At 36.2% G+C, this 22,609-nt stretch overlaps 2 protein-coding genes across 4 annotated transcripts in view; one reads left to right on the top strand and one right to left on the bottom strand.

The window, feature by feature from the left end:
- Positions 1-14,267, top strand: part of LOC122006563 (phosphoenolpyruvate carboxylase 4-like) — a 51,645-nt gene extending 37,378 nt beyond the window's left edge. For both annotated transcript variants that reach the window (XM_042562114.1, XM_042562115.1), the window contains exons 10-20: positions 8,788-8,922; positions 9,241-9,302; positions 9,413-9,679; positions 9,873-9,998; positions 10,108-10,209; positions 10,302-10,448; positions 11,512-11,610; positions 11,684-11,772; positions 12,006-12,132; positions 12,207-12,413; positions 13,221-14,267. In XM_042562114.1, coding sequence (XP_042418048.1) covers positions 8,788-8,922; positions 9,241-9,302; positions 9,413-9,679; positions 9,873-9,998; positions 10,108-10,209; positions 10,302-10,448; positions 11,512-11,610; positions 11,684-11,772; positions 12,006-12,132; positions 12,207-12,413; positions 13,221-14,045 — 2,186 coding nt within the window. In that variant the 3' untranslated portion in view covers positions 14,046-14,267. The remainder of the gene's footprint in view (positions 1-8,787; positions 8,923-9,240; positions 9,303-9,412; positions 9,680-9,872; positions 9,999-10,107; positions 10,210-10,301; positions 10,449-11,511; positions 11,611-11,683; positions 11,773-12,005; positions 12,133-12,206; positions 12,414-13,220) is intronic.
- A 294-nt stretch (positions 14,268-14,561) lies between these two features.
- On the bottom strand, positions 14,562-22,270 carry LOC122006562 (pyridoxal kinase-like). Of its 2 annotated transcripts, none has more exons than XM_042562112.1 (13): positions 22,148-22,270; positions 21,910-22,021; positions 20,890-20,983; positions 20,636-20,740; positions 19,029-19,112; positions 18,331-18,404; positions 17,279-17,343; positions 16,109-16,172; positions 15,788-15,853; positions 15,464-15,520; positions 15,139-15,183; positions 14,985-15,038; positions 14,562-14,870 (listed from the first exon to the last, which is right to left on the bottom strand). In XM_042562112.1, the coding sequence occupies exons 1-13, from the start codon at positions 22,234-22,236 to the stop codon at positions 14,727-14,729; spliced, it is 1,053 nt and encodes a 350-aa protein (XP_042418046.1). In that variant the 5' UTR covers positions 22,237-22,270; the 3' UTR covers positions 14,562-14,726. The 2 variants fall into 2 exon arrangements, with proteins under 2 accessions (XP_042418046.1, XP_042418047.1); XM_042562113.1 differs by having other exon boundaries at positions 21,910-22,031; positions 22,148-22,267.
- Between the last annotated feature and the right edge of the window lie 339 nt (positions 22,271-22,609).

Genomic DNA, 22,609 nt, shown 5'->3' with positions numbered 1-22,609 from the left:
AATAAATTGTATTGTTTTATATTTTTTTATTTATTGATTGTTTATTATTGATTTCAGTGGTCTTAAATCTTTATCATGTCGAATACAATAATTTTATCAACTCGAAAGGATATTGCTTGGAGTAATACATGATCCTAAGAATCCAAACATAGTCAGTTCTATTTTTTGGGGGTAAAATAACAAATGATAGAATTTATCGATACAAACTACATTTAGTTGGCGGTAATAAAAATGTGAAAGCTTGTCTGATATGATGAAAATAAAAATAAGTTAAGAGATATTACGGTTGAGAAATTTGCTAGATGGATGTATAATGCCGAAATTTCTTTCAATGTTATTTAATATGATTCTTTTGAGTCTTGTATTAAAGCTATTGGGCAATTTGGATTGGGGATGAAACCTCCATCATATCTTGAAGTCAGGGTTAAGTATTTGAAGGAGATGACCAATATAAACTTGCCTCTCAAATGTTACAAAGATCATGCTAAGTTTGGGTGCACAATCATAGCAGATAGGTGGACGGATAAAAAGGTAGGATTCTTATAAAGTTTTTGGTAAATGGTTTTAAAGGAAACGTATTTGTTGAATCAGTTGATGCCGACAAGATGTCTGAGTTATTTTCTAAATTTGCATATCACATTAGAGAAAAGAATGTGGTTCAGGTTGTAATAGATAATGCAAATTGCAATGTCAGTGCAGATAATATTTTAAATTTATGTTACTTTCAATTAAGAATTGGATCATATTTTCAATTTTTTTTTTTTTGACAAAATTCACTTTGTTTTTTCAGATTGTTTTTTTTTTTTTTTTAAATGATTTCCACAGTTGTATTGGACTCCCGATGCAGCTCATTGTTTAGATTTGTTGCACGAGGATATATTCAAAATTCTTCTATCAGAAAATTGCATGAACGAGCATTGATGGTGAATGATTATATTTACTGATCCTGTCTGAAAGTCGATGAGATGGATACTGGGCATGTGACGCTCACAATTACCTCCTGTGGACTTCGGCGGACCTGTCAGTGTCGAGTCAGAGAAGGGGTCTCCGGTGATGGTCCTCCGATGCTCAAGTCAGTCTCCGACGAAGAAGAAGAAGCGAAGTAGCAAGAATTGTAGCGCAACAGTAAAAAAATCGCATACCTCCGCCGATGCTTGGACCCCCCTTTATATAGAGTTTCGGTTGTGCGCGTGCACGCTTCCCAAGATGGGCACGCATCCCAAAGCTTTCCTTCAAAAGATGTGTTAAAGTGTCCCGGCATAGTACCTTAATAAGCCAAGTATATCTCTGAAGTGAGTGGAAGCTTCCGTCGTATGATCGTCTGACCATGCTGCCTGTCAGCGACACTAGCTCCCAAAAGGATATCAAAAGATAGCCTACTGTGTTTGTTGCTTGGCCGAGCAGAATAGTCGCTCGGTCGAAATTCTACTGTCCATGTGCTGTCTGTTGTCGGGCCGAGCGGGATAGCCGCTCGGCCGACAGTCCACTGTCCGAGTGTTGTCTGTTGTCGGGTCGGGCGGGAAAGTCGCTCGGCCGTAAGTCCATTGCCACATTCTCTGTTGCTCGGCCGAGCGGGATAGCCGCTCGGTCGGAAGTTCACTATCCACGTGCTTGGCTGATGTCGATTCTGTTGTCAGGCCGAGCGGGGTAGCCGCTTGGCCGAAGTTGAACTCTGTCGATGCCAGGCCTCGCTGTCTGGTCGAGCGGGATAGCCACTCGACTCGGCTTCTGCGCGTCGATCTTCCTTGAGCGTCGGTTGTTTTGAATGTTTCCCGTGTTGAAGTCGACGATGGGTCGGGGCCTTCTCCCCTGTCGAGGCATGTTTCGCCCGACCTACCGATGCCTCCTACGCATTGACCTCCTTGATTTTGGCCGAAGTTGATCTCCACCGGGGCAGCAGGGTAGGGCCCCTCATCATCACTGCATCATTTACAACAGACTAATTTGAGCATGATGAGAGTTTACTAGACAAAGAGACATGGTAAGAACTGCAAAGACACGTTTTGCAACTGTTTTTAAAGTGGTTTTACATACAAGCAAATTTCATAAAGATGTTTATATCATAAAAGTGAGCAAATAGTTGATTTTCTAAAGATGTTGTAGGAAAGCGTGTAGCAGAAGTGATATTGATGTATTCTTTTTGGAAAAATATAATTTTTGCATTAAAAGTGGTGACGTATTGGTGGAAGTATTGTGGTTGGTGGTGAAAATATATTTGAGTCAATGGACAAAGCCAAACAAGATATCGTTGCGTCATTTGATAATAATGAAGAGAAATATTGTAGCGTTTTTGAATTCATTGATAAAAGATAGAATGCTCAACTCCATCGACTTTTGTGTGAAGCCGGATATTTCTTGAATTCAGAGTGTTTTTACTCAAACCTTGACATAGAAAATGATACAGAAGTAATGGAGGGTTTATACAAGTGTATATCTAGATTGGTGAGAGGTGAGGATTTACAGGGTAAGATCACGGATCAATTGAAAAAATACAAGAAAGCAGGACTGCTTGATTTGCCAATGGCTATCAGACAAAGAACATCAAAATCATCAGGTAAATTTATAAATAATATATTATGCAATATTAATATTGGATGGTAATAAAGTTAATCTTATATGTTTTTGTGTTTTAAGCTGATTGGTGGTCTTCTTATGGTGCATCAACACCTGAACTAAAAGCATTTGCAATGAAGATTTGAGACTTCACATGCTCTTCTTCATACTGTGAACGTAATTGGAGTGCTTTTGAATATGTAAGTTGGAATTTTTTAATACATATTAAAATTTATATTATGGACTTAACTTTTTTTTTTACTTTTAATTTTTTTGTAGTTATATTCCAAGAAAGAAGTAGGTTGTCTCAACAACAATTGAATGATTTGGTATATATCAAGTGCAACAGAGCTTTGTATGAATGGTTGTTGGGAAAATTGGATGACAATAATAATGATTTTTTCTATGAAGGTGAAGGTTTGCGTTAGAGTGATGTAGCATGAGCATCTGGGTTGGTGAAAGTGTGGATGACTTTCGTTCTCGAAATGCATCTTCTTCAAAAGGGGCATCATCATCTGCTTCAGCAAAAAGAAAGCAATCTTCAGCTCAAACTAATCTTGCAGATGAAGAAGAAGATATCGATGGATACAAATCAAGCAATGGAGTTGATGACGTAGATTTAGACCATGAACATGAAGAACATGATTATTTTGATATTTGGTATTTTATCTATCACATTTTCAAAGATGTTGATTTATTTTTAGTTTTTTTGAATAATCTACAACTTCATCAAATAATATTTTGTTTATGGTAGTTATTTGGATTTTTGAAAACATTTTTATAGACTTTTAATAGATATAATAGTTCTTTTGTTTATTACATTTTTTTCGTAAAGTGTGTGTTTTGCTTTGCGTTTTAGTCCCCAAGACCCTTGGGCGCTTTTTAACGCCTCGCTCTTTTGACAACTATGGACAAAACACAAGTTGATTTGCTTGGTTAAAGTTTGCCTCGACCGGTCTGACATTCGACACGTACAGATCGTGCTCGCACAAGAGTCACCTTTGGTTAAGTGCAATATGAGGCCAGATCCCTTGGTCCACAAAAGTGGACTAGGGGATGGACCACTTGCAATTGCGGCCGGATCGTGGCCATTATTCGGTTATAATTGGTTGTGATCCTTCTTTGAGTTCACCGTCCCCCCAGATTATAATTTGGGTGGGGGCGGATGATCGGAGGTTGTCCGAAGGCTGCCCAGCCTGGCCACTTGGCCAACGCCGGTGGCCTCCGGCCATCCGCCCTAACTTAAACTATAACCTTGGGGACAATGAACGCAGGGAGGGATCACAACCAATTACGGCCGGATCGTGGCCACGATCCGACCGCAATTGCAAGTGGTCCATCCCTTAGTCCACTTTTTTGTGGACCAGAGGATCTGGTCTCGTGCAATATGGGTCATGGCCCCTCCTGCTAGGCTGCGCGTGAGAAAGTCTCTTCCCATGTATTTATTCATAACATCAATACTTGTGATACATTATAAATTAACCTCAATACCCTGAAACTTCCAATGTGAGACTAAAGTCTCATTCACAATGGAATATACTTCCTTTTCATTTTTTTTCCATTCACATTTTCAACAATCTCCTACATAAATGGAAATAGGGTATGTGATAGCATGCAACAAGTGAGTCCAGTATATGACAAGTAGATTTTATCCTTTGAACCATCTCTTATGAAGACATGTTTGTTTACTAGTCGACAGTAAACATGATGTTTAACTGTTATGCCATCTATGTAAGCATTGACATATTTTACCTTGCCTAGTTAGTGTGTTCGTACTTGACCATGAACACGCCCAGTTTTGTAAGAAGTTTTAAAAATTGCCTTTCAATTCTATTCGAAGCGGCCCCACTTCTTTTGTTACATAAATGATCTCTCGAGAGTAATCTACATTACTCCAGGATCATTAAAAGTCATATGCTTAACCTCCATCCTTTCATCGATCCATTGGGTAGTTCCCCATAGTGATCTACTTAGTCGGTGCAGTTAGGTGGTCCCATTGAACTTAGTTCTTGGGATCTCCAGTCTGTATATGTTGGGTTTTCTTTGCACTAATTTTTTTCTACCGACATCAAGCCGATTCCTCGTGATGAGCTCGCAACTAACTCTCTGTTTAACCCTTTAGCTAGTTGATCTATTAGGTTATCTTTTTGACATTACATAGTCAATAGTTGTCTAATGGTATTGTATCTATTATATATATGTCTAGACTTACCATTATTGTTGTCGACATATATTTCAGTCATCTAGGAACATCTTCTAAGAATTGTCGTAGTCATTCAGTTTCTTCACCACATTTGTGAAGATCTACAAACTTAGATTCAATTATGGATCTAGTTATTATGGTTTGGATTTTCATGAAATGACTGTACCTTCCAAAGTGAATATATATCCACTCGTGGACTTAGAGTTTTTTATATCTGATATCCAATTTGTATCGATGTATTCTTTGATCACAATTATATATCTTGTATAATGCAGTCTATAGTCACGAGTATTTCTCAAGTATGTCAATACTATTGTTATCCTTTTCCAGTGCTCAACACCAGGATCAATCGTGTATCTACTCTGTTTAATTATTGCGTAGGCTAAGTCTGGTCGTTTACTAATTATTAAATACATTAGACTTTCAATCATTCGAGAATATTCTCTCCTCGATTCTTCGATAGATGTTGACTCATATCTATCGGAGTTCAGGCCAACACAGTATCACTAATTTTTTAAGAATCTTGTCCACATAATAAGACTACTAAGAACAATCCTTCTACTATTCTAAGAATTTTGATTCATAGAATCACATTAGTTAGCTACATGTCTTTCATGCCAAATCTTAAGTTTAACATATTTCTAGTGGATTTGATTATTTTATCATTACTCCCAATGATAAGTATATCATCTACATATATACAAGATAACATAGTCAATCTCCATGGCTTTCATGTAGACACATTTATCACATTCATTGATTTTAAATCTATTTTCTTTCATGACATTATCAAATTTCTCATGCTACTGCTTTGATGCTTGTTTCAAGCTGTATAATAATTTCATCTACAAACCTTATTTTTTTGCCCTGGTAAAAAAAAAAACTCATTCCATGTAGATTTCCTCTTCTAAATCCCTATTTAGAAAAGTCGTCTTTACATCCATTTGATGTATTTCCAAATTTAATTGAGCGGCAATAGTGTTGGTACCCCGTGATAGTTTTGATATGATCAACCAAGTCAGGTTAGGTTCTATTGGTATTTAATCTTGTGTCTAAGTGTGTAGGAGCTTAAGAGCACAGGAAGTCGAGCGGAAGACACGCGCGCGGCGGTCCGAGGGAAGATAAACCAGAGCGGAAATCTGCTCGAGGAGAAGGCCGGAAAAAGGGTTTGGGTGAGCCCGTTGGCCGAAATTATCCAGACGATCGGAGCGACAAAAGAGCATAACGTGACTGTAAGCGTTGTTGGAGGCGCCTTCAAAGGAAGTTGAAGGCGCCTCCGCTCCTTCGGTGGAAGACGTCTTCCATGGCTGAAAGGCGTCTTCTATGAACAATACGAAGGCGCCTTCAACCAGACAGATTTTGCCGTTGACAGTGGATAAACTTTTATCCACTGGCACCTTGCTGGAGGCACTTTTTAGCCCTATGGAAGGCGCCTTCCAGCCCAGGATAAGATTTTCCGGGGAGTATAAAATGACCCCTAGACCTAGGAAATAGAACGCAACACTTGTAATTGAATCTTCTTGAGTTCTGTTCTATAATTGAGTGTGCAAATTGCTGTAAAAAGGTTTCTTCGTCTGAAGGAGAGTTTTAGTAAGCTTTTAACTTCCTTGGATTAACAACCTCCCCGATTGTAATCAAGTAAATCGATTGTGCCTCTTTTTCTTTATTTAATTTCTTAATTCCGTCAAGTGTTAGATTTAATTACGCTATAAAAGTTCGAGGAAGGTTCGTTTTGATTGCAAGGCTATTCTCCCCTCTCTAATCGGCCGCTACCGGGACCAACAAATAGCCAACAACATTTTTATGGAAGTTATTCTCAATATCGGATACTAGTATCAAAGTAATCAAGACCTTCATATTATCGGTAACCTTTAATTACCAATCTAGTCTTGTAGTGTCATATGATTTCATTTTTCTCTTTAAAATCCACTTGTAACTGAGCGTTTTACTTCCTGGAGGAAAACCCGCAAGTTCCAAGTATGGTTTTGCAAGATAGAGTCAATCGCAGATGCAATTGCTTTATTCCGGTGAGATCCATCAGAAGAGCCTATAGTTTCTAAGTAACTTTGGGGATCACTTTCCAATATGAAAATGATAAAATTTGTTCTGAAAGATTTTTCTACACGAGCTCTTTTATTTCATCTAAGTTCAATCTCAACTGGTCCTTCTTGTATTTTATATGCTCGTTTTGAGGAACTTGCTTCCTTTCGGGTCTTATAAGGAAACACATGTTCGAAGAACAAGGAAGACTACAAAGAGCACTATCACGGGAAGACTATGATTGAAATAAATTGGCAGAGAGAAGATGAGGAAAATGAAGGTGGAAGGCTTCTGCTTGCTTATCGAAGTGAAGATGAGGAAAATGAAGGTGGAAGGCTTCTGCTTGCTTATCGAAGTGTGTCTCAATAGCTTGAGGTCGCAACCTCCTTAGAAAGGGGCTCAGACCTTTGACATCAATAACTGGCCGAATAAAGGCCATTACACGCCAAGTTCGAAACATTAAGTGTTGGTATGAGATTCTCCATTAATGTCATTAATCATGGATTAATAATGCATTTGTTACACACTAAGCAGTTAGCAAAAAAGTATTCACGTGACAAAACACAGGTCGTGTTTGCACACGAGTCACCTTTGGTTCTGTACAATCCGGGCTCTAGATTTGTACCCCCTATGTGGGCATGCATGAGAGAGAGTCTCTCCTCATGCATATGTTCACAATATCAATGCTTGTGATACATTATAAATAAACCTCAATGCATTGAAACTTTCAATATGGAATTAAAATCTCATTCACAATGACGTCTCCTTCCTTTCCACCTCTTTTCCATTCACATTTTCAATAGAGTATTCCATAAGAGGACTAGGGGTTGAACTGATCTGAAACACTCAAATTCAGTAAGACCAAAGCATTCTAACATCCTTTTCTCCCTTGAACAAGAGCTTTCTTCCTTCCTCCCTATAGATAAAGCTTTGGCTATTGGTTTGTGCACATATTTACTTTTTAAGTCAAAATATGCTTTCTTTCAATCTTGTATAATATCAGTTTGGTTAGTCAACTCATGTCATAATGCTTGATAAGTTGCTTGATTATGAGCAGTGGGCTTAGAAATCAAAGAAATATCTCATCTTTATCAAGATAACTATAACTGTGATCAAGTGTGCGATCATTAGATGCGTGTCAAATTTCTATTTGTCTGTTCAACAGCACCATTCAAATTGGTTGATAGAAGTTTAACTGAACTTTCTTAGCACCTCCCTTTTTTATGTTGTAACACATTTAATTGTTTTTCTACAACTTAATCTAACATATCTCCCATGATGCCTATAGGGTTGACCATTGCAAGATTGAACTTTATGCCAATTATGATTTTCATAAGTGCAATTTTAATTATTTGGTTTTACTAGGAGTGAGTAGCAAATCCAACATATCCTACTTGATCCAGAAAACCGAACTGATGCCAAAAAAAAAATGTTCTTTGGGTTTTAGTCAAGTTTCTAGATCTGCATATTATAAAACTTGGATTGGGTTCATGGTTTTCTGACCTACTTATGATATATTTTGTCATATGCCACATGTTATCACATATCATATATCACATAAATATCTTATACTGAAAAAAAAACCGGAAAAAAGAGATAAAACTTAAAAACTGAAAAATACAAAACATAACCCGAGCCAGATCAATTTTCTGATTGCGTCTGGGTTTTGGAGTGTTATATACATTTATAAACTACACGTACACTGTTTGAGAGGAAGCCTGTGCTGAAGCATGAAGCCAAACGTTTAAGCATCTTTTTCTTAGTTATTTGCAAGAGTTTGCTAAATATTGTCATGGCTATTAATTTACTCAAATTGTTTTTTTTTATTGTTGAAACATAAATTTCCTACCTATAACTTGTTCTTTGTTGAAACTATGTTTTAATGCAACAAGGCTGCTGCACAAGGGTAATTAGTTTAATGAATAATAAAATGATTAGTTGAAATTTTGTAGCCGTTCTTTCAAAGTAAATACTTGACTTTGTAAGTGCAGAATCAGAATCAGAGGACTTGCATTCTGAAAAATGGAATTCAAGCATAAATCAAACCCTGCTAAAGCATCAAAATCAGCATATATCTGCATTGCCAGCACAGCTTCCTGCTGGTGCATATCTTCCAGCTTGCACAGGTAAATAATCATGATATCTTACTGTGCTTTATTCCACACAATAACATCTTATACTATGAATTGCAAAAGAATAGTGTTTGCAATGGAATTTTAAAGATGCTTTAACCATGAACTTTAACAGGAAGTGGTTTATGCTCCCATTTTCCCCGGTATCTATTTTCTTTTGGTATATGCTCAATGTATCAACATTCAACTATCATTATTGCTTACAAAAAGCTGCTTTTAACTTGTGTAACAAGTTGAAAAAATACCAGTTGATTTTTTTTATTGCATTATGGTCATGAAACAATCATCATTGGTTGTTTATTTTTCATGTAGAATGCAGTGATGGAGGGTCTGAATATCCTGTAGTGAAAGTTCCAGGCAACATTAATCGTCAGGTAAGTCTTAATGGATATTGTTTGGATTATTTCACTCATTCATATCCTGAGGTAATTAGACACTCTATCGTCCTTCAGTTGAAACTTGAGACTTATTTGTTTTTCTACAGAATGATAAAAAGTCTCCAGTTCAACTGAGTTTGTCCTTGCCAAAAACTGAAGATGGTGGTTCTTTAGCTAGCCCTACTAGCCAGTCATCAGTAACAGGGTCTCAAAAATTGAATAGGTCAAGTTCAAGTCAGCATCCTGCACAAAGGAAATTATTTGTTGAATCTCAAATAGGTAGGTCAAACTTTCAGAAGCTTTTAGAACCTAGCCTGCACCAACGTCCTGGATTCACTCCTTACAGGGTTTTTCTTGGCAATGTCAAAGACAAGGTTTGTTTTACCTTTTTGCTTGCCCAGTATCTCAACAAATAATGCTAAATGCTATCTCGATAAATAATCTTAAATGCTAGAAGTTATGTGGTTCGTTTCTCTAATTTGCCCAATAAAGTTAGATTTTTACCATTTTCAATGTTTTAATAGATGTAGCAAGCCTAATTTTATGCTCTATCAACATGTACATTAGCTCCTCAAGACTCAAAGACGGCTAGAGCTTCAACTTGAGGATCTGCCATCTGAACACGATCCTAGAGAATACTATGAAACTACAGAGCAGCTTCTGGAACCACTTACTCTTTGTTACGAGTCTTTGGTATTAGTCTTGTCTCTCTTGCATTTCTTATTGTTTCTATAAAATATTTGTAGCTTTCTTATGCTGTTCAACAGTCATCCACCAATCTTCTATGTTCACTTCTTTGAAGCATTCATGTGGATCTGGCATTCTTGCTGATGGGCGGTTAGCAGATCTGATAAGAAGAGTAGCAACCTTTGGCATGGTCTTAATGAAGCTTGATTTACGTCAGGTACTAACTGTAATTTTATTAGCTTCATTATGGAAGTAGTTGCGCATTTTGTTAGGTATATTATATATTAATCGTGTATTAACCATTGACAGGAAGCCAGCAGACATTCTGAAACTCTAGATGCTGTTTCTAAATACTTAGACATGGGATTGTACACTGAATGGGATGAAGAGAAAAAGTTGGAATTTTTTACAAGAGAGCTGAAAGGAAAACGCCCTCTAATTCCACTTAGCATAGAAGTATGTCGACTTTCTGAGTAGCTCATTATCTTCAAATGTTGTTTGTGCCATTGAATCACTGTTTATATGAAATCAATTCTATTTGAAGTATTCCTTGAGAACAGGTTTACCTTTCTAATTTAGTTAATCATTGATCATGTTGATGCAATCAAAATTTCATTGATAGGCTTTATTTATTAAATAACATAATCTTGTAGAGTAGTTACTAAAATCTCCTTTATATTGACACAAAAGCTTGCCATCTTGAAATAGTTCAAGATGGCAAAATGTTTAATCGTCTATATCTAATAAATGTTTGAGATACTGTTTTTGAGAATAGACTTTGATGGAAAAATGAATCAGGTGAGCTACGTTAGTGGATTAGTTTATAATTTTGTCAAAATTTGAGATTATGAAGAACTACTTTAACTGCATAAAAGTGAATATGCATTGCTTGGTCAAACCACCTAATTGTTTTATTTTGCTAGATATGGTTCATTAAAACTCGATAATGGTTTGGTTGAGGAAGAAGAGGGAGAGGAAAACAGCACGATCCATTCCCTCTACCTTCCTTTCGCTTCTATCTCTCCACTCGAGTAAACCAAGCCAGTGTATTAATTGACAATTGATAGGATAGAATAAAACAGTACAAAGAAGCAAATTAAATAATGTGGCTCTGAGGTTGGATTGAATTCTTGGCAGCTCAATTACCTTGGGAGATTATATATGATTCTGTATCTCACTGACAGTAAGAACACCATGCTAAGCATTATGGTAAACCACAATAACAGAGCATATTTGAAATCAAATATCAAACATTTTGCAAACCCTATCAGGAACCTGGTTGTCAATTGCAGTGCTCTGTTTTTACATAAATAACATGTAGCAAGAATTTCCTTTGAACTTATCTACTGTAACCTACTGATCTATTAATGAATAGAGATTAAGAAATAGTCGATTGTTTGCCTTCTGAACATGTTTGATTGCTCATGCTTGTTATGCTCATATTGGTAATTGTATCTGTATGGTCGAATTGAACCAGTAGCATTTGTTTCTCATTCATCCAAAATTAGATGTGTTTCAGGTGACTTCAGATGTGAAAGAGGTTCTCGACACTTTTAGGGTTGCTGCTGAACTAGGGAGTGACTCATTTGGTGCATATGTGATTTCAATGGCTTCAAATGTACTTAATGAATACACTAGTTATTACCTTGCTATTTATATATTTGCTCTAAGGCAGAACTTGCAAATGGCAGGCAAGTGATGTTCTTGCTGTAGAACTGTTGCAGAAAGATGCTAGACTTTCAGTCAGTGGGGAACTAGGAAGACCATGTCCTGGAGGAACGTAAGATTATTAATTATTAGTTTCAGCATGATTAAATGTTATAGAGAAGATATGTAGGGTCTTGTTTCTTGAAATTTGAACAAGTGGTTTACATATATTATCAAATATGATTCTGAATAGATAGAATCTTAGAACAAATAGTAATAAATATCTAGGAACAATAACTCTGGGCCAAATGATGGAAGGAGTATGTACATAAATGGTGTGAATTATATACCTTTTCCCTTTTACAGGCTTAGAGTTGTCCCTCTGTTTGAAACTGTGAAAGATCTCAGAGCAGCTGGCTCTGTGATCAGAAAGTTACTGTCAATCGATTGGTACAGGGAGCACATTATAAAGAATCATAACGGGCATCAAGAGGTGATGATATTTTACTTTACTATTTCCTTCCTAGTTCTCATCTTTAATGGTGGCAACTGGGCATTAATATCCAGGTTATGGTGGGTTACTCTGATTCTGGTAAAGATGCTGGGCGATTTACTGCTGCATGGGAACTATACAAGGCTCAAGAGGATGTTGTTGCTGCCTGTAAGGAGTATGGAATTAAAGTTACACTTTTCCATGGCCGAGGTGGTAGCATTGGCCGTGGCGGCGGCCCAACATATCTAGCCATACAGTCACAGCCTCCTGGTTCTGTAATGGTATGCCAGCTCTGGTGAAGTACTTCATTGTGTTGAGCCCAATCTGGCTTAAGCCTATTTCACATTTTGTATACATAAGTTAAAATGAACCCTGGAATCCTTTAATTTAGCAATTGATATGTGTGGATTATGATCCAATTACTCAGCTGCCATAGTAAAATCTTTTACTGAGAAGTGATTAATCCTGTTTCAGATAGACTTTTATGTTTCGTGCTGATTCAGAAATATGCAATAAGAACTTCCATACAAAATCATATAAGTATTTATGTTTATTAATTCTTTGAGATTTTGCTACAAGTACTGGTTCTCCTGCATTACAGTATGTATATTCATTGTATAAAGTTGAATCTATTCTCTTCCTTTAATGCTAAGATGGAATACTTGTATTCACTAACATGTAGTTCGTCAAACTGTGTACTCTTATGATGGGCGTTTATATAAAGTTTGAAGAAAAAGGGCTGAATAGATGTTGCTGAGCCCAAAATGCAGCGAGTCTTTATATTCATACATATTTATGCTAAACTGTACCCCAAGCAACCAATGCCTTCTAGGTCTTAATGGAACAAATGTCATTGCTTCTAATTCTGCCCTACACTTGACATCACAAATGCCTCGTAAATTAGTGAAAACAGTACAAGAAAGATGGATCAGACAGAAAGTGGCTGAGAAAATGGCCACATCTCTCAGCATTCATTTTTAATATATATTTTTTAAAATTAATGTTGATGATTTCTTATTTGTTTATATGGGTTAATCTTCATTAACATCTTTAATGCAACTGAGAGACATTATTTTCTCTAATGGCAGGGAACCCTTCGGTCAACAGAACAAGGTGAGATGGTCCAGGCAAAGTTTGGTCTTCCCCAGACAGCAGTAAGGCAACTTGAGATCTATACGACGGCTGTACTTCTTGCAACAATGAATCCTCCACTCCCACCTAGAGAGGAGAAATGGCGTCATGTCATGGAGGAAATCTCCAAGGCGAGTTGCAATTACTACCGGAGCACTGTATATGAGAACCCCGATTTCCTAGGCTACTTCCAGGAGGCCACTCCTCAGGCTGAGCTTGGATTCCTGAACATTGGAAGCCGGCCTACACGTAGGAAAGCGTCCACTGGAATTGGGCACCTTCGGGCCATTCCATGGCTCTTCGCTTGGACCCAAACAAGGTTTGTGCTCCCTGCATGGCTTGGAGTGGGTTCTGGCCTCAAGGATGCATGTGATAAGGGGTACCAAGAAGACCTCAAGGCTATGTACAAGGAATGGCCTTTTTTCCAGTCGACCATTGATCTTATTGAAATGGTAGTCGCGAAGGCTGACATTCCCATCGCGAAACATTATGAAGAGATGCTTGTCTCTGAGAGCAGAAGGGCGCTAGGTTCCCAGTTGAGGTCAGAGTTACAGACGACGGAGAAGTTTGTGCTAATTGTTAGTGGCCATGAGAAACTCTCGGACAACAATCGAAGTTTGAGGAGGCTGATTGAAAACAGGTTGCCATATCTTAATCCACTTAATCTCTTGCAGGTTGAGATTCTGCAAAGGCTAAGGCATGATGATGATAACCATAAACTTCGGGATGCACTTCTCATCACGATCAATGGCATTGCTGCAGGAATGAGGAACACTGGTTAATATGCTTAATTTCCTTTGTGATGACACCAGGCCGAGGCTCAACTGCATCTTAGAAGCTTTCAAATGTTGTTGCTTAATATTTGCTCGCCAGATATGGGACTGGACTCGATAACGATCTTTTTGTGTTGTTTTAAAATTTGATTTTGGTTGTGGTTTTAAGTTGAGAGATGCTTGTGTTAATAAAATGAAGGGTGCACTGGACTTGAAAATGTTTCTTTTTAATTGACGTGCTTCGTTTTGTTTATGGGATAAGATGAGAGATAAAGAAACCCATTTACAGCAAGGCATTGCCTTTCAAAGTTCAATTTTGGTGAACCATAGTGACCGTTCAAATGAACGGAGTTGTGGATCATTAAAGCAGCGGTTGAACCGGTGAAGACATACCGAGGAACAGACTAAAATTCATTTAAATTTTCCCCAGGAAAACGGTGCAAATATAAGCCACAGGCTATCATTGTGGTAAAAAATGTCAGAAAAATATATGCAGGCATCCAAACTATAACTTGCAACAGAATATATTTCAGTTAATTCAGTGCTTGATTAATAAATCGAATTCAAAACAAATTTTACTGAATGAGCAGTTCTCTCCCAAAAAAAAAAAGAATGATGTAAATTTGCTTGTAAAGATAGTAGCCCCTAACTTTGATGTCTATTTTTGAAGTGTTGGCTTAATCAAGATGATCAATGGTTGAAACTCTCAGCCTTAAATTTGGCCTCTGGGTTCCTAATATCATCTTGGCTCTGAATTAATCTGATTTCTAAGCTGCTAGATTGTGGGTCAAAGCCTGCAGCTTTATAGTCTGCTAATGTTCTCCGCAGCAGAGCCTGAAACAGATTTAGAGAACAGAATTATTATGTTAATCATTCATGAACATCAAATCCAATCAGCAAATTTAAAAAAAAAATGCGATACTACAGATAATATTAATATTCAAGCACCTGTAAGCTTGATACTGCAAGCTCTGATGCTTTCTCAAGATTATCTGGATATTTCTAAACATCAAATATGCAGAAAAGATAGAATGAACACCAGAACTTTTCACATTAGGTACATATTTGGTTGTTATGAAACTACTGTAAAATGAAGCCTTACATTGCTCCATCCTAATAGAAGTGCAGTCATCAAGTCACCTGTACCCTGTGTTACAATAGAACACATACAACAAAGATTTATCGTCCATTTAAATTTCACTGGACATTCTTGAAAATGGGACAACAGGCATAACAATAAAAACTATTGGCTAATACTGAGTATTGATAGCATCACATATTACCATCCTATACAAATTATAAAAGATCCACATGAACAGCGAAAGAAGTATTCTCATTGAATGTGAAAAACAAGTTGGCAAATAGTATAAAGATTGGAATTAACAAGATCCCAGACATCTGACAAAAGAATTATTAGTGGCACATACCGTAAAATATGCAGGTATCTTAGAGATCACTATCTTAAACTGTTTAGGAGGCTGACCCTGCAATGAAAAACATTCAAACCATATTGAGTTGATCCAAGTGTATATGCTAGTAGCAAGATGGTTCATCAAGCCACATTACTACTTAGGGTTTAGTCACCTTTCTTCTCATTCCTGTGTTTCAATTAATGTTCTAAAGTAAAGGAACCATTATCTGTACAACCTTTACAAGTTACAATGTCAGAATGATTATGATCTATCAATCTCTTGCCAAGTACCTTGCCCTGAATTGTTTCGACATTCATACAAAAAGGTTTAGAGCAGTACCTTGACTTTCTGGTGACTGCCAATGAGGAGGAGCTTGTCCGTTATATTTAAGCTGGTTATTACCACCTGATACCAAGAAATCAAATAAGAATATGATGTATAAATGGAAAACCAAAGTATTTTTTTATCCATGGCTATCAAAGCAAATATTATATTCCACATGTTAATTACTTTAGTGCAAGATGATGTTCCTATGGATAAACATTCCATATTATTTATTTGTAAATGAACCAGAACTTTCTTCAGCTAGAAAACTAAGACTTAACAATTAAAAGAGAAATGAATTGAATTTCATATTCATATTTATATGACAGTGTAAACCTTTGAAGGTCCAGCTGCATGTAGGATATTGCAAGCTTCCCTGCCATCACTTTCCGATGTGATACTGCAAATTAATAGCATTTTAATGTATGGAAAATTAAAATGTTAGATAGCACAGAGTAAGTGCAATTGGAAGTGGGGCCATAATGCATATCCTTTTAAAAAATCATTCAAAAATATATCAGAATAAAGGATAAATTTTGATTTTTTTTATTTAGGTTTGGTTTAAAAATACAAGTTTATATCTATGTTTACTAGTTTCAGCACATCTAATCCACTTTGCCCAATCATGGTTTTAGAAAGCCCCCTGCTTGAGCCACACATGGCCACTAAGGCGGATTTGAAATGGGATCACATAGCACCCACATATAGCAAATGCAATCTACATATGCAGTTAAAAAACCTTATTTGGTTCATTTAAACTAATTCAAACTAAACCAAGTTGACTTAAAACCCTATTTACTAGCTTATAATTTATAAGTGTTAGCTCAAATAGTTATTTTGCAAGTGATGAATGCTTGAGATATCAATTTAAATATTGTTAAATATTTTAATACAAACTGTAAAAACATATCACATATGGCTAAGAAGTGGGTCAACTCCATACACTTTTTTGAAACCTTGTGCCTATCCTACCACACCAAGCTATGTAAACTCTTAAGTATATAAGAGATCATCTCATTGTTTCCTTCATTCAACCACCATAAATCATCAATTTAGGGTCAACTACATAAATTTACGACTCTGTTAAGCTCTATGCAAAGATATAATATTAGTAATGTTACACTGTTTTGTTCATACAATCGATAATATAATTATTTTCCTCAAATATTCTATTCTCTCTCATATAATTGTTGACTAAGATGTAACCTTGAAGTCTCACCAACTGACATACTGCTGTGTTAGGTGTTGTGCCGTGTAAAAAGGATTTTCTATTGCAAAATACAGGAAGTGAATGCTCTCCAGGATTCTAGTGAAATCAGATACTGAAGTTTTTAATCAAAAGAAATTGACACTTTGATAATATAAATTTTCTCAGACCAGTTGCCAGTCTAATTCTCACGAGTGACAACAACTTCCATCACATCATCAATCTGAAAATTCAATTTTGTTTTTCCCATTGGATAAGGTTACATCATGAACATTCCAAGAGGTAAAATGCAGCATTACCTCACACCTGTTAGCAACTCAACTTCAAATTGATTAGGAGTAAGCATTGAAGCAACAGGAACAACCTAAGAAAAAAATTTGTTAGTCTGGACAGGAATAAAGAAAGGAAAGCATATAAATCAGTGAGTCTGATGCATAGTTCTTAGATATTTAATACAATACAAGAAACAAATAGGAGCATACACTAAAGGATATGTACATTCAAGCAAAGTAAAATATCTTGGCAGTGGAAAGGGTTTTCTCAAATACCAATGACTATACTCATTTAATCAGGGCTCGAATACCTATTAGAAAGGTGTGGGAAGGTTTGCGTCAATTGATAGATATACATGAAGGGTATCACACACAAACATCAGGCATGTGTGCGCGCGCACACACACAGACACGTATCTATCCATTTAATCAGGGTTCAAATACCTATTAGAAGGGTATGGGAAGGTTTGGATCAATTCATAGATACACATGAAGGGTATTACACACAGACACACACACGCTAAGTTTAGTGGGTATATAATTAATAGATTACATTGGATGTTTAAATTAGTGGTTTTTAAATGCCTTAAGACACACATGCACATATATTATGAGTTTGGGTATTTAGTTAATAGATTGTAATGGATGTTTAAATTAGTGATTTTTTAGATGCCTAATTTGTTATTATTATTATCGTTAAAGGTCTAAATCATGATGTGTTGAAGTGAGGTCAAGTTCTCGTTTGGTCAAGTCAAGTATCTATGGACAAAAAAAATACCAGTATATAATGAATCAGGATAGTGGACACACCAAGGGGGTAAGTTAAAATTCACAGGTACCCATACCTTCTCTCAAAATCCCCACACAATATACCTACAATACTAATTGGCTTAGCTATTTTTCCGACAGCACTAGATGAATATGGAAACCCAAAGAAATGAAAATTGTCTGTTCAGAATCAAATTAAGTCCCCATTCACTGAAATATGTGAAAGGAGTGTAGTAAATAACATCCAAGAGAAATATGAAGAAAAAGTATTATCCAACACAAATGAATCCATTAATCGGTTAATATCTAACCTTCTCACGATATACAGAAACCAGATTGTGAGGAACGTAGAGCTTTCCTTCATCTCCCATAACAGGATCACAAACTGATTCAATTAGTACCAAGGTAAGAATTATAAGCACATTGGAACCCAGAGAATAAAAAATTAGTATCAGTATCAGATAAGCAAGGTGTAATAACTTGAACAAGGACAGATGGCCGACAAATTTGTCATTGCATCCCTAGGTTGGGTCACTGTAATAGAATATTAATTGAGAGGCTGAATCATAATTAAAGCATTTCCACGGACATTGGCTTAATGACAAAATTCATGTATGGTTTCTCTCATATGTCCAATTCAACATCTTTTTCTCTACATAAACAAACTACAGCATGTCAGCTAATATATCGTATGAGTTCTCCATAAGCTCAATGCGGGCTTAGAGAGAAAGATGAATATGCAAAGCATATAGTCTACAACTGTTCGATATAAAAAGAAACATTTGTTTCTAAATCAGTAAATCTTCTTAAACTATAATTTTGTTATCTTTGGTCATAAATTTGTCAAGTAAAAAAATAAAAAATTATCAAAGTTGAAAATCATGGTTTGAAGGCTTCAAAAAGAATCCAAATGATAAGTAATAGTAAATGAATTTACTAACAAAGTTAATGGCCAATGTCAGATTAAACATTTCACATTTGATAAAACATAAGTTTATCAAAGAATTACCATATACAAGCCCAGGATTTACTGAACGTAGTCTCTCCACAACTTGCAATACAACATCTAAAAAAGAAATTGAACCAATATAACCTGCAGATTCACAGAGTTAGGAAGATAAACATTTATAAAAAAAAATAAATCAAGAAGTCTTTTTTAGCTAATGCATGCTCAGCATGTCCCTAAATTTACATATAAATGTAAGTAGAGAATGAATACAAGAACTTGATAGATGCAAAAATAATTTTGGATAAATCACATGTATAATAAGTAACCAAAGACTACATTATCATGCATCATATCTAAACTGTGGTGCATTGCAACCTTGAATGGATGCAGAGCTCAAAACTTGAATTCATTGATATTTTCAAGGTGTTCCCTGCATCATTAGAGATGTTGAAAACCATAAACCCATTGGCAAGGTTTGATTTAATGTCCATGTCATTAGCACCAGTTTTGAAGATAAAAACTCAATAAGCTTAGAATCACTCTTGGCCCTAGCAGATTATAGTCTGTGATTTAAACCAATTGGGTCCACCATAATAGTCAAGATAGCCATAACTGTCTGAAACAAGTATATTTTGTGCCAAATTTCAGTCAGCCATCTGAAGTAATAATTTGCATGTTGATCAACCATTTTCATTGTTGATATAATGATTGCAGCATAACAGATCCTGCCAAATCAATATAAAGATTAGCAATTATACGAAACTGGCATATTTTGTGCCAAATTTCAGTTGACCATCTTAATTATTAATCTGCAGATTGATCAATCATTCTCCTTGTTACATGATTAAGACATGATATAGTCATATCAGCTCAACAGAGATATGGCTAAATCAACTCAACAACTCCACTAGCCACTAACCAACTCTTAATGCTTATATCGAGTTGTGACCTGGCAAATCTTTATCTTCCAAAAGCACAACAGAGCTGTAGTGAGCCACCATAATGAGCCATTTTTGCACTCCATGTTGTTGAATCAAGGCCCTAAGAAGCTACTTCACTTGAAACATACACCCTAGAAGACGTGAACATGAGCATTCTACACTGTTTATCTTATTGCACTGATTGTTTCTTGTTTTTGTTCAATCCTTGTCCTCCATGACACCATTTTTAGTGAAGTGAAACATTTGAGAGCTTAGGATAGCTCAGTTAAGAAAATTGAGACCGTGCCAAGGTTAGTGAGTCCCACAGGTTACATTTCTACAAGGTCCTTCAAGGTGTCGTATACCACCTTGTTTAAGATAAGTTGCTTTTATGGAAGTTTAAGAAATGATTAATTTCAAATTTAACTGCTAGTGGGAGGGGGAATCACATTTCAATAAAAACTATGAGAAACAGAATGACATAATTCTTTGAAAGGCAACAATAGGTTTCCTGATTTTTCACATAAGCAAAAAATCCTTAGTTTCTAGAATTAACAAGTTGAATATAAGCAAACCCAAAAATACTGTTCAATGGCTGAGTTACATAAAAGTCACAAGTTCACAAAAAAAACATGAAACATTCAGTTAATTTGTTACCAAATCAATGCCCACATATTATCCAGGCTAACAAGAGATCTACTGAGCGAAATTGCATGCCAATTATACTGGATAGAATGGCAAACCCACCTGTTAATAAATGGGTATAATATAACAGATCATTTTCTGCTAGACCCTCAATTAGATCCAATAGTTCTTGACCATTCAGAACTTGTCCTTTAAATGTTGGATATCCTGCATCAAGTTTCAGTCAGTGAACTTCAAACTAAATTCAAGTAAAATTACACACCCTCTCAACCATGCATTCAGAAAAATAACTTTGCACCATATATGAGCCCTTTGATCCTGAGACTGTTGGAAGGAAATTATGTAAAACATCTTGCCTGTATGATTTGAAAATTGCACTGAATTAATAGGGTCAACGTCATAACCAAGAAGTTGAAGGGGGAAGACAGCAGATTTGTTGCCTACATACCCCTGAGAAAAAACAGGTATAATTTCAACATTATTACAAGTAATAACAACAAAACAAACCTGACAAACAGAATCAAGATGAACTAGAAAAGATTTTTCATCGCACAGCAGAAAAATATATTTATATATTACACAAGTAGCAAAACTTAATACAATAGTCCTGGTCCCACATTTTGACAAGTGAAAAGGAAGTTTATGTGGGCAAAGAAAAGTGCAAACTCTGATCTGATGAAGAAATGAGGACTCAAGGGTAAGGAACTACATTTGTAAGGATTTATGCATGTTGAGAAAAAAGAAACAGAATAAGGAATACTTGATGCAGCATATATTGATTTACTTTTAACGGATTGAACGTTTGGGATGAGTTGTTAGCCAAACAATTTTAACATAATATTAAAATATATTCATGTATTGGGTATAGGCGAATATAGTATACCCACCCTGTGTATGGTTAGCAAATCAACTTAATGACATACAAGCAAAGATGAACTTCATTTCATCAACAGAACAGACATAAGAGAACTATGAACTAAGCAATATGCTTTAAGATGAACAGGGAATACGAGCCTTTTAGATTATTTGGAACACATTAGCTTTCCATATCTGATTCCATAGTAATTAGGCCATAAATGACAGTGCTTGTTACAGAAGATCCGTATTGCTGACAAAATTATTAAACAACCAGATGAAGTGCTCGCTCAATTGTTCAAAATCTGATTGGTAGTAACCATGCAAACGGGTCGTAGATAGAACGGCCAATCAGAAAATGGAAACTAGTTCACACTTAAGCCTAGAATAATAGAAAATTTACTTCTAGAACTCATCCTAGGGGAAAGAAGCCAACAGAGAGGACAACGATTTCTCCATAAAAGTTTAAATCGAGATGAACAAATAATAAAGAACGGGAAAAAAACCGTGACGGAGACCACCTGGACGGTGTGAGATTGGATGCTGAGAACACGTCCAGTCTCGGAGGGCAGCGCCAGGGAGAGAATCGGAGGACGCGCCATCGCCGATCTCCTCGACAGCTGCCTCCACAACCTGTTAAACCCTAAAATCAGCCAAAAAAATAACACGGAAACACGAGAGAAACCCGATAGCTGCACAAAAGACGAATCCAGAAAAAAGGCGAAGCACTTCCTAAATCTGCTTCCGAGGAAGAGATACCTGAAGGAAGAAGACGAAGAAGAAGACGGCGAGGAAGAGAAGAGCAAACCGAGCTGGAGTTGGCGTCGAACCGCACGTAGTTGCTCCATTTCTTCTTATAATCAACGAGATTGCAGATTGGTCACTGCTGACGCACGATGTGAGTCAGCTTTTATCGACAACTGTCCATAAAAAACTCTTATTTTTATTTTTATTTTTATTTTTATTTTCCCATTTTTTAAATAATTCAATTAACTTTTTTATTAATATTAGAATAAATTTAACAACTAATAACTCAATATAAAATTAAATCTCTCTTGTAAAAATAAATTTTGACGAAATAGAAATTCCTGCAGCAATTTAATTATTATTTTTTACTAGCATTATCATGAAATTTTTAAAGACATTTAACTCAACCACGCCTACTGCTTTGAATTTTCTCATCCGAATTCAAAATTATTCTGTTTTCACTTTATAACGTCG

Source organism: Zingiber officinale, chromosome 7B (assembly GCF_018446385.1).
Source record: "Zingiber officinale cultivar Zhangliang chromosome 7B, Zo_v1.1, whole genome shotgun sequence".
In the NCBI taxonomy this organism is placed as follows: domain Eukaryota; kingdom Viridiplantae; phylum Streptophyta; class Magnoliopsida; order Zingiberales; family Zingiberaceae; genus Zingiber; species Zingiber officinale.
This window is presented reverse-complemented; position numbering and strand designations above follow the sequence as displayed.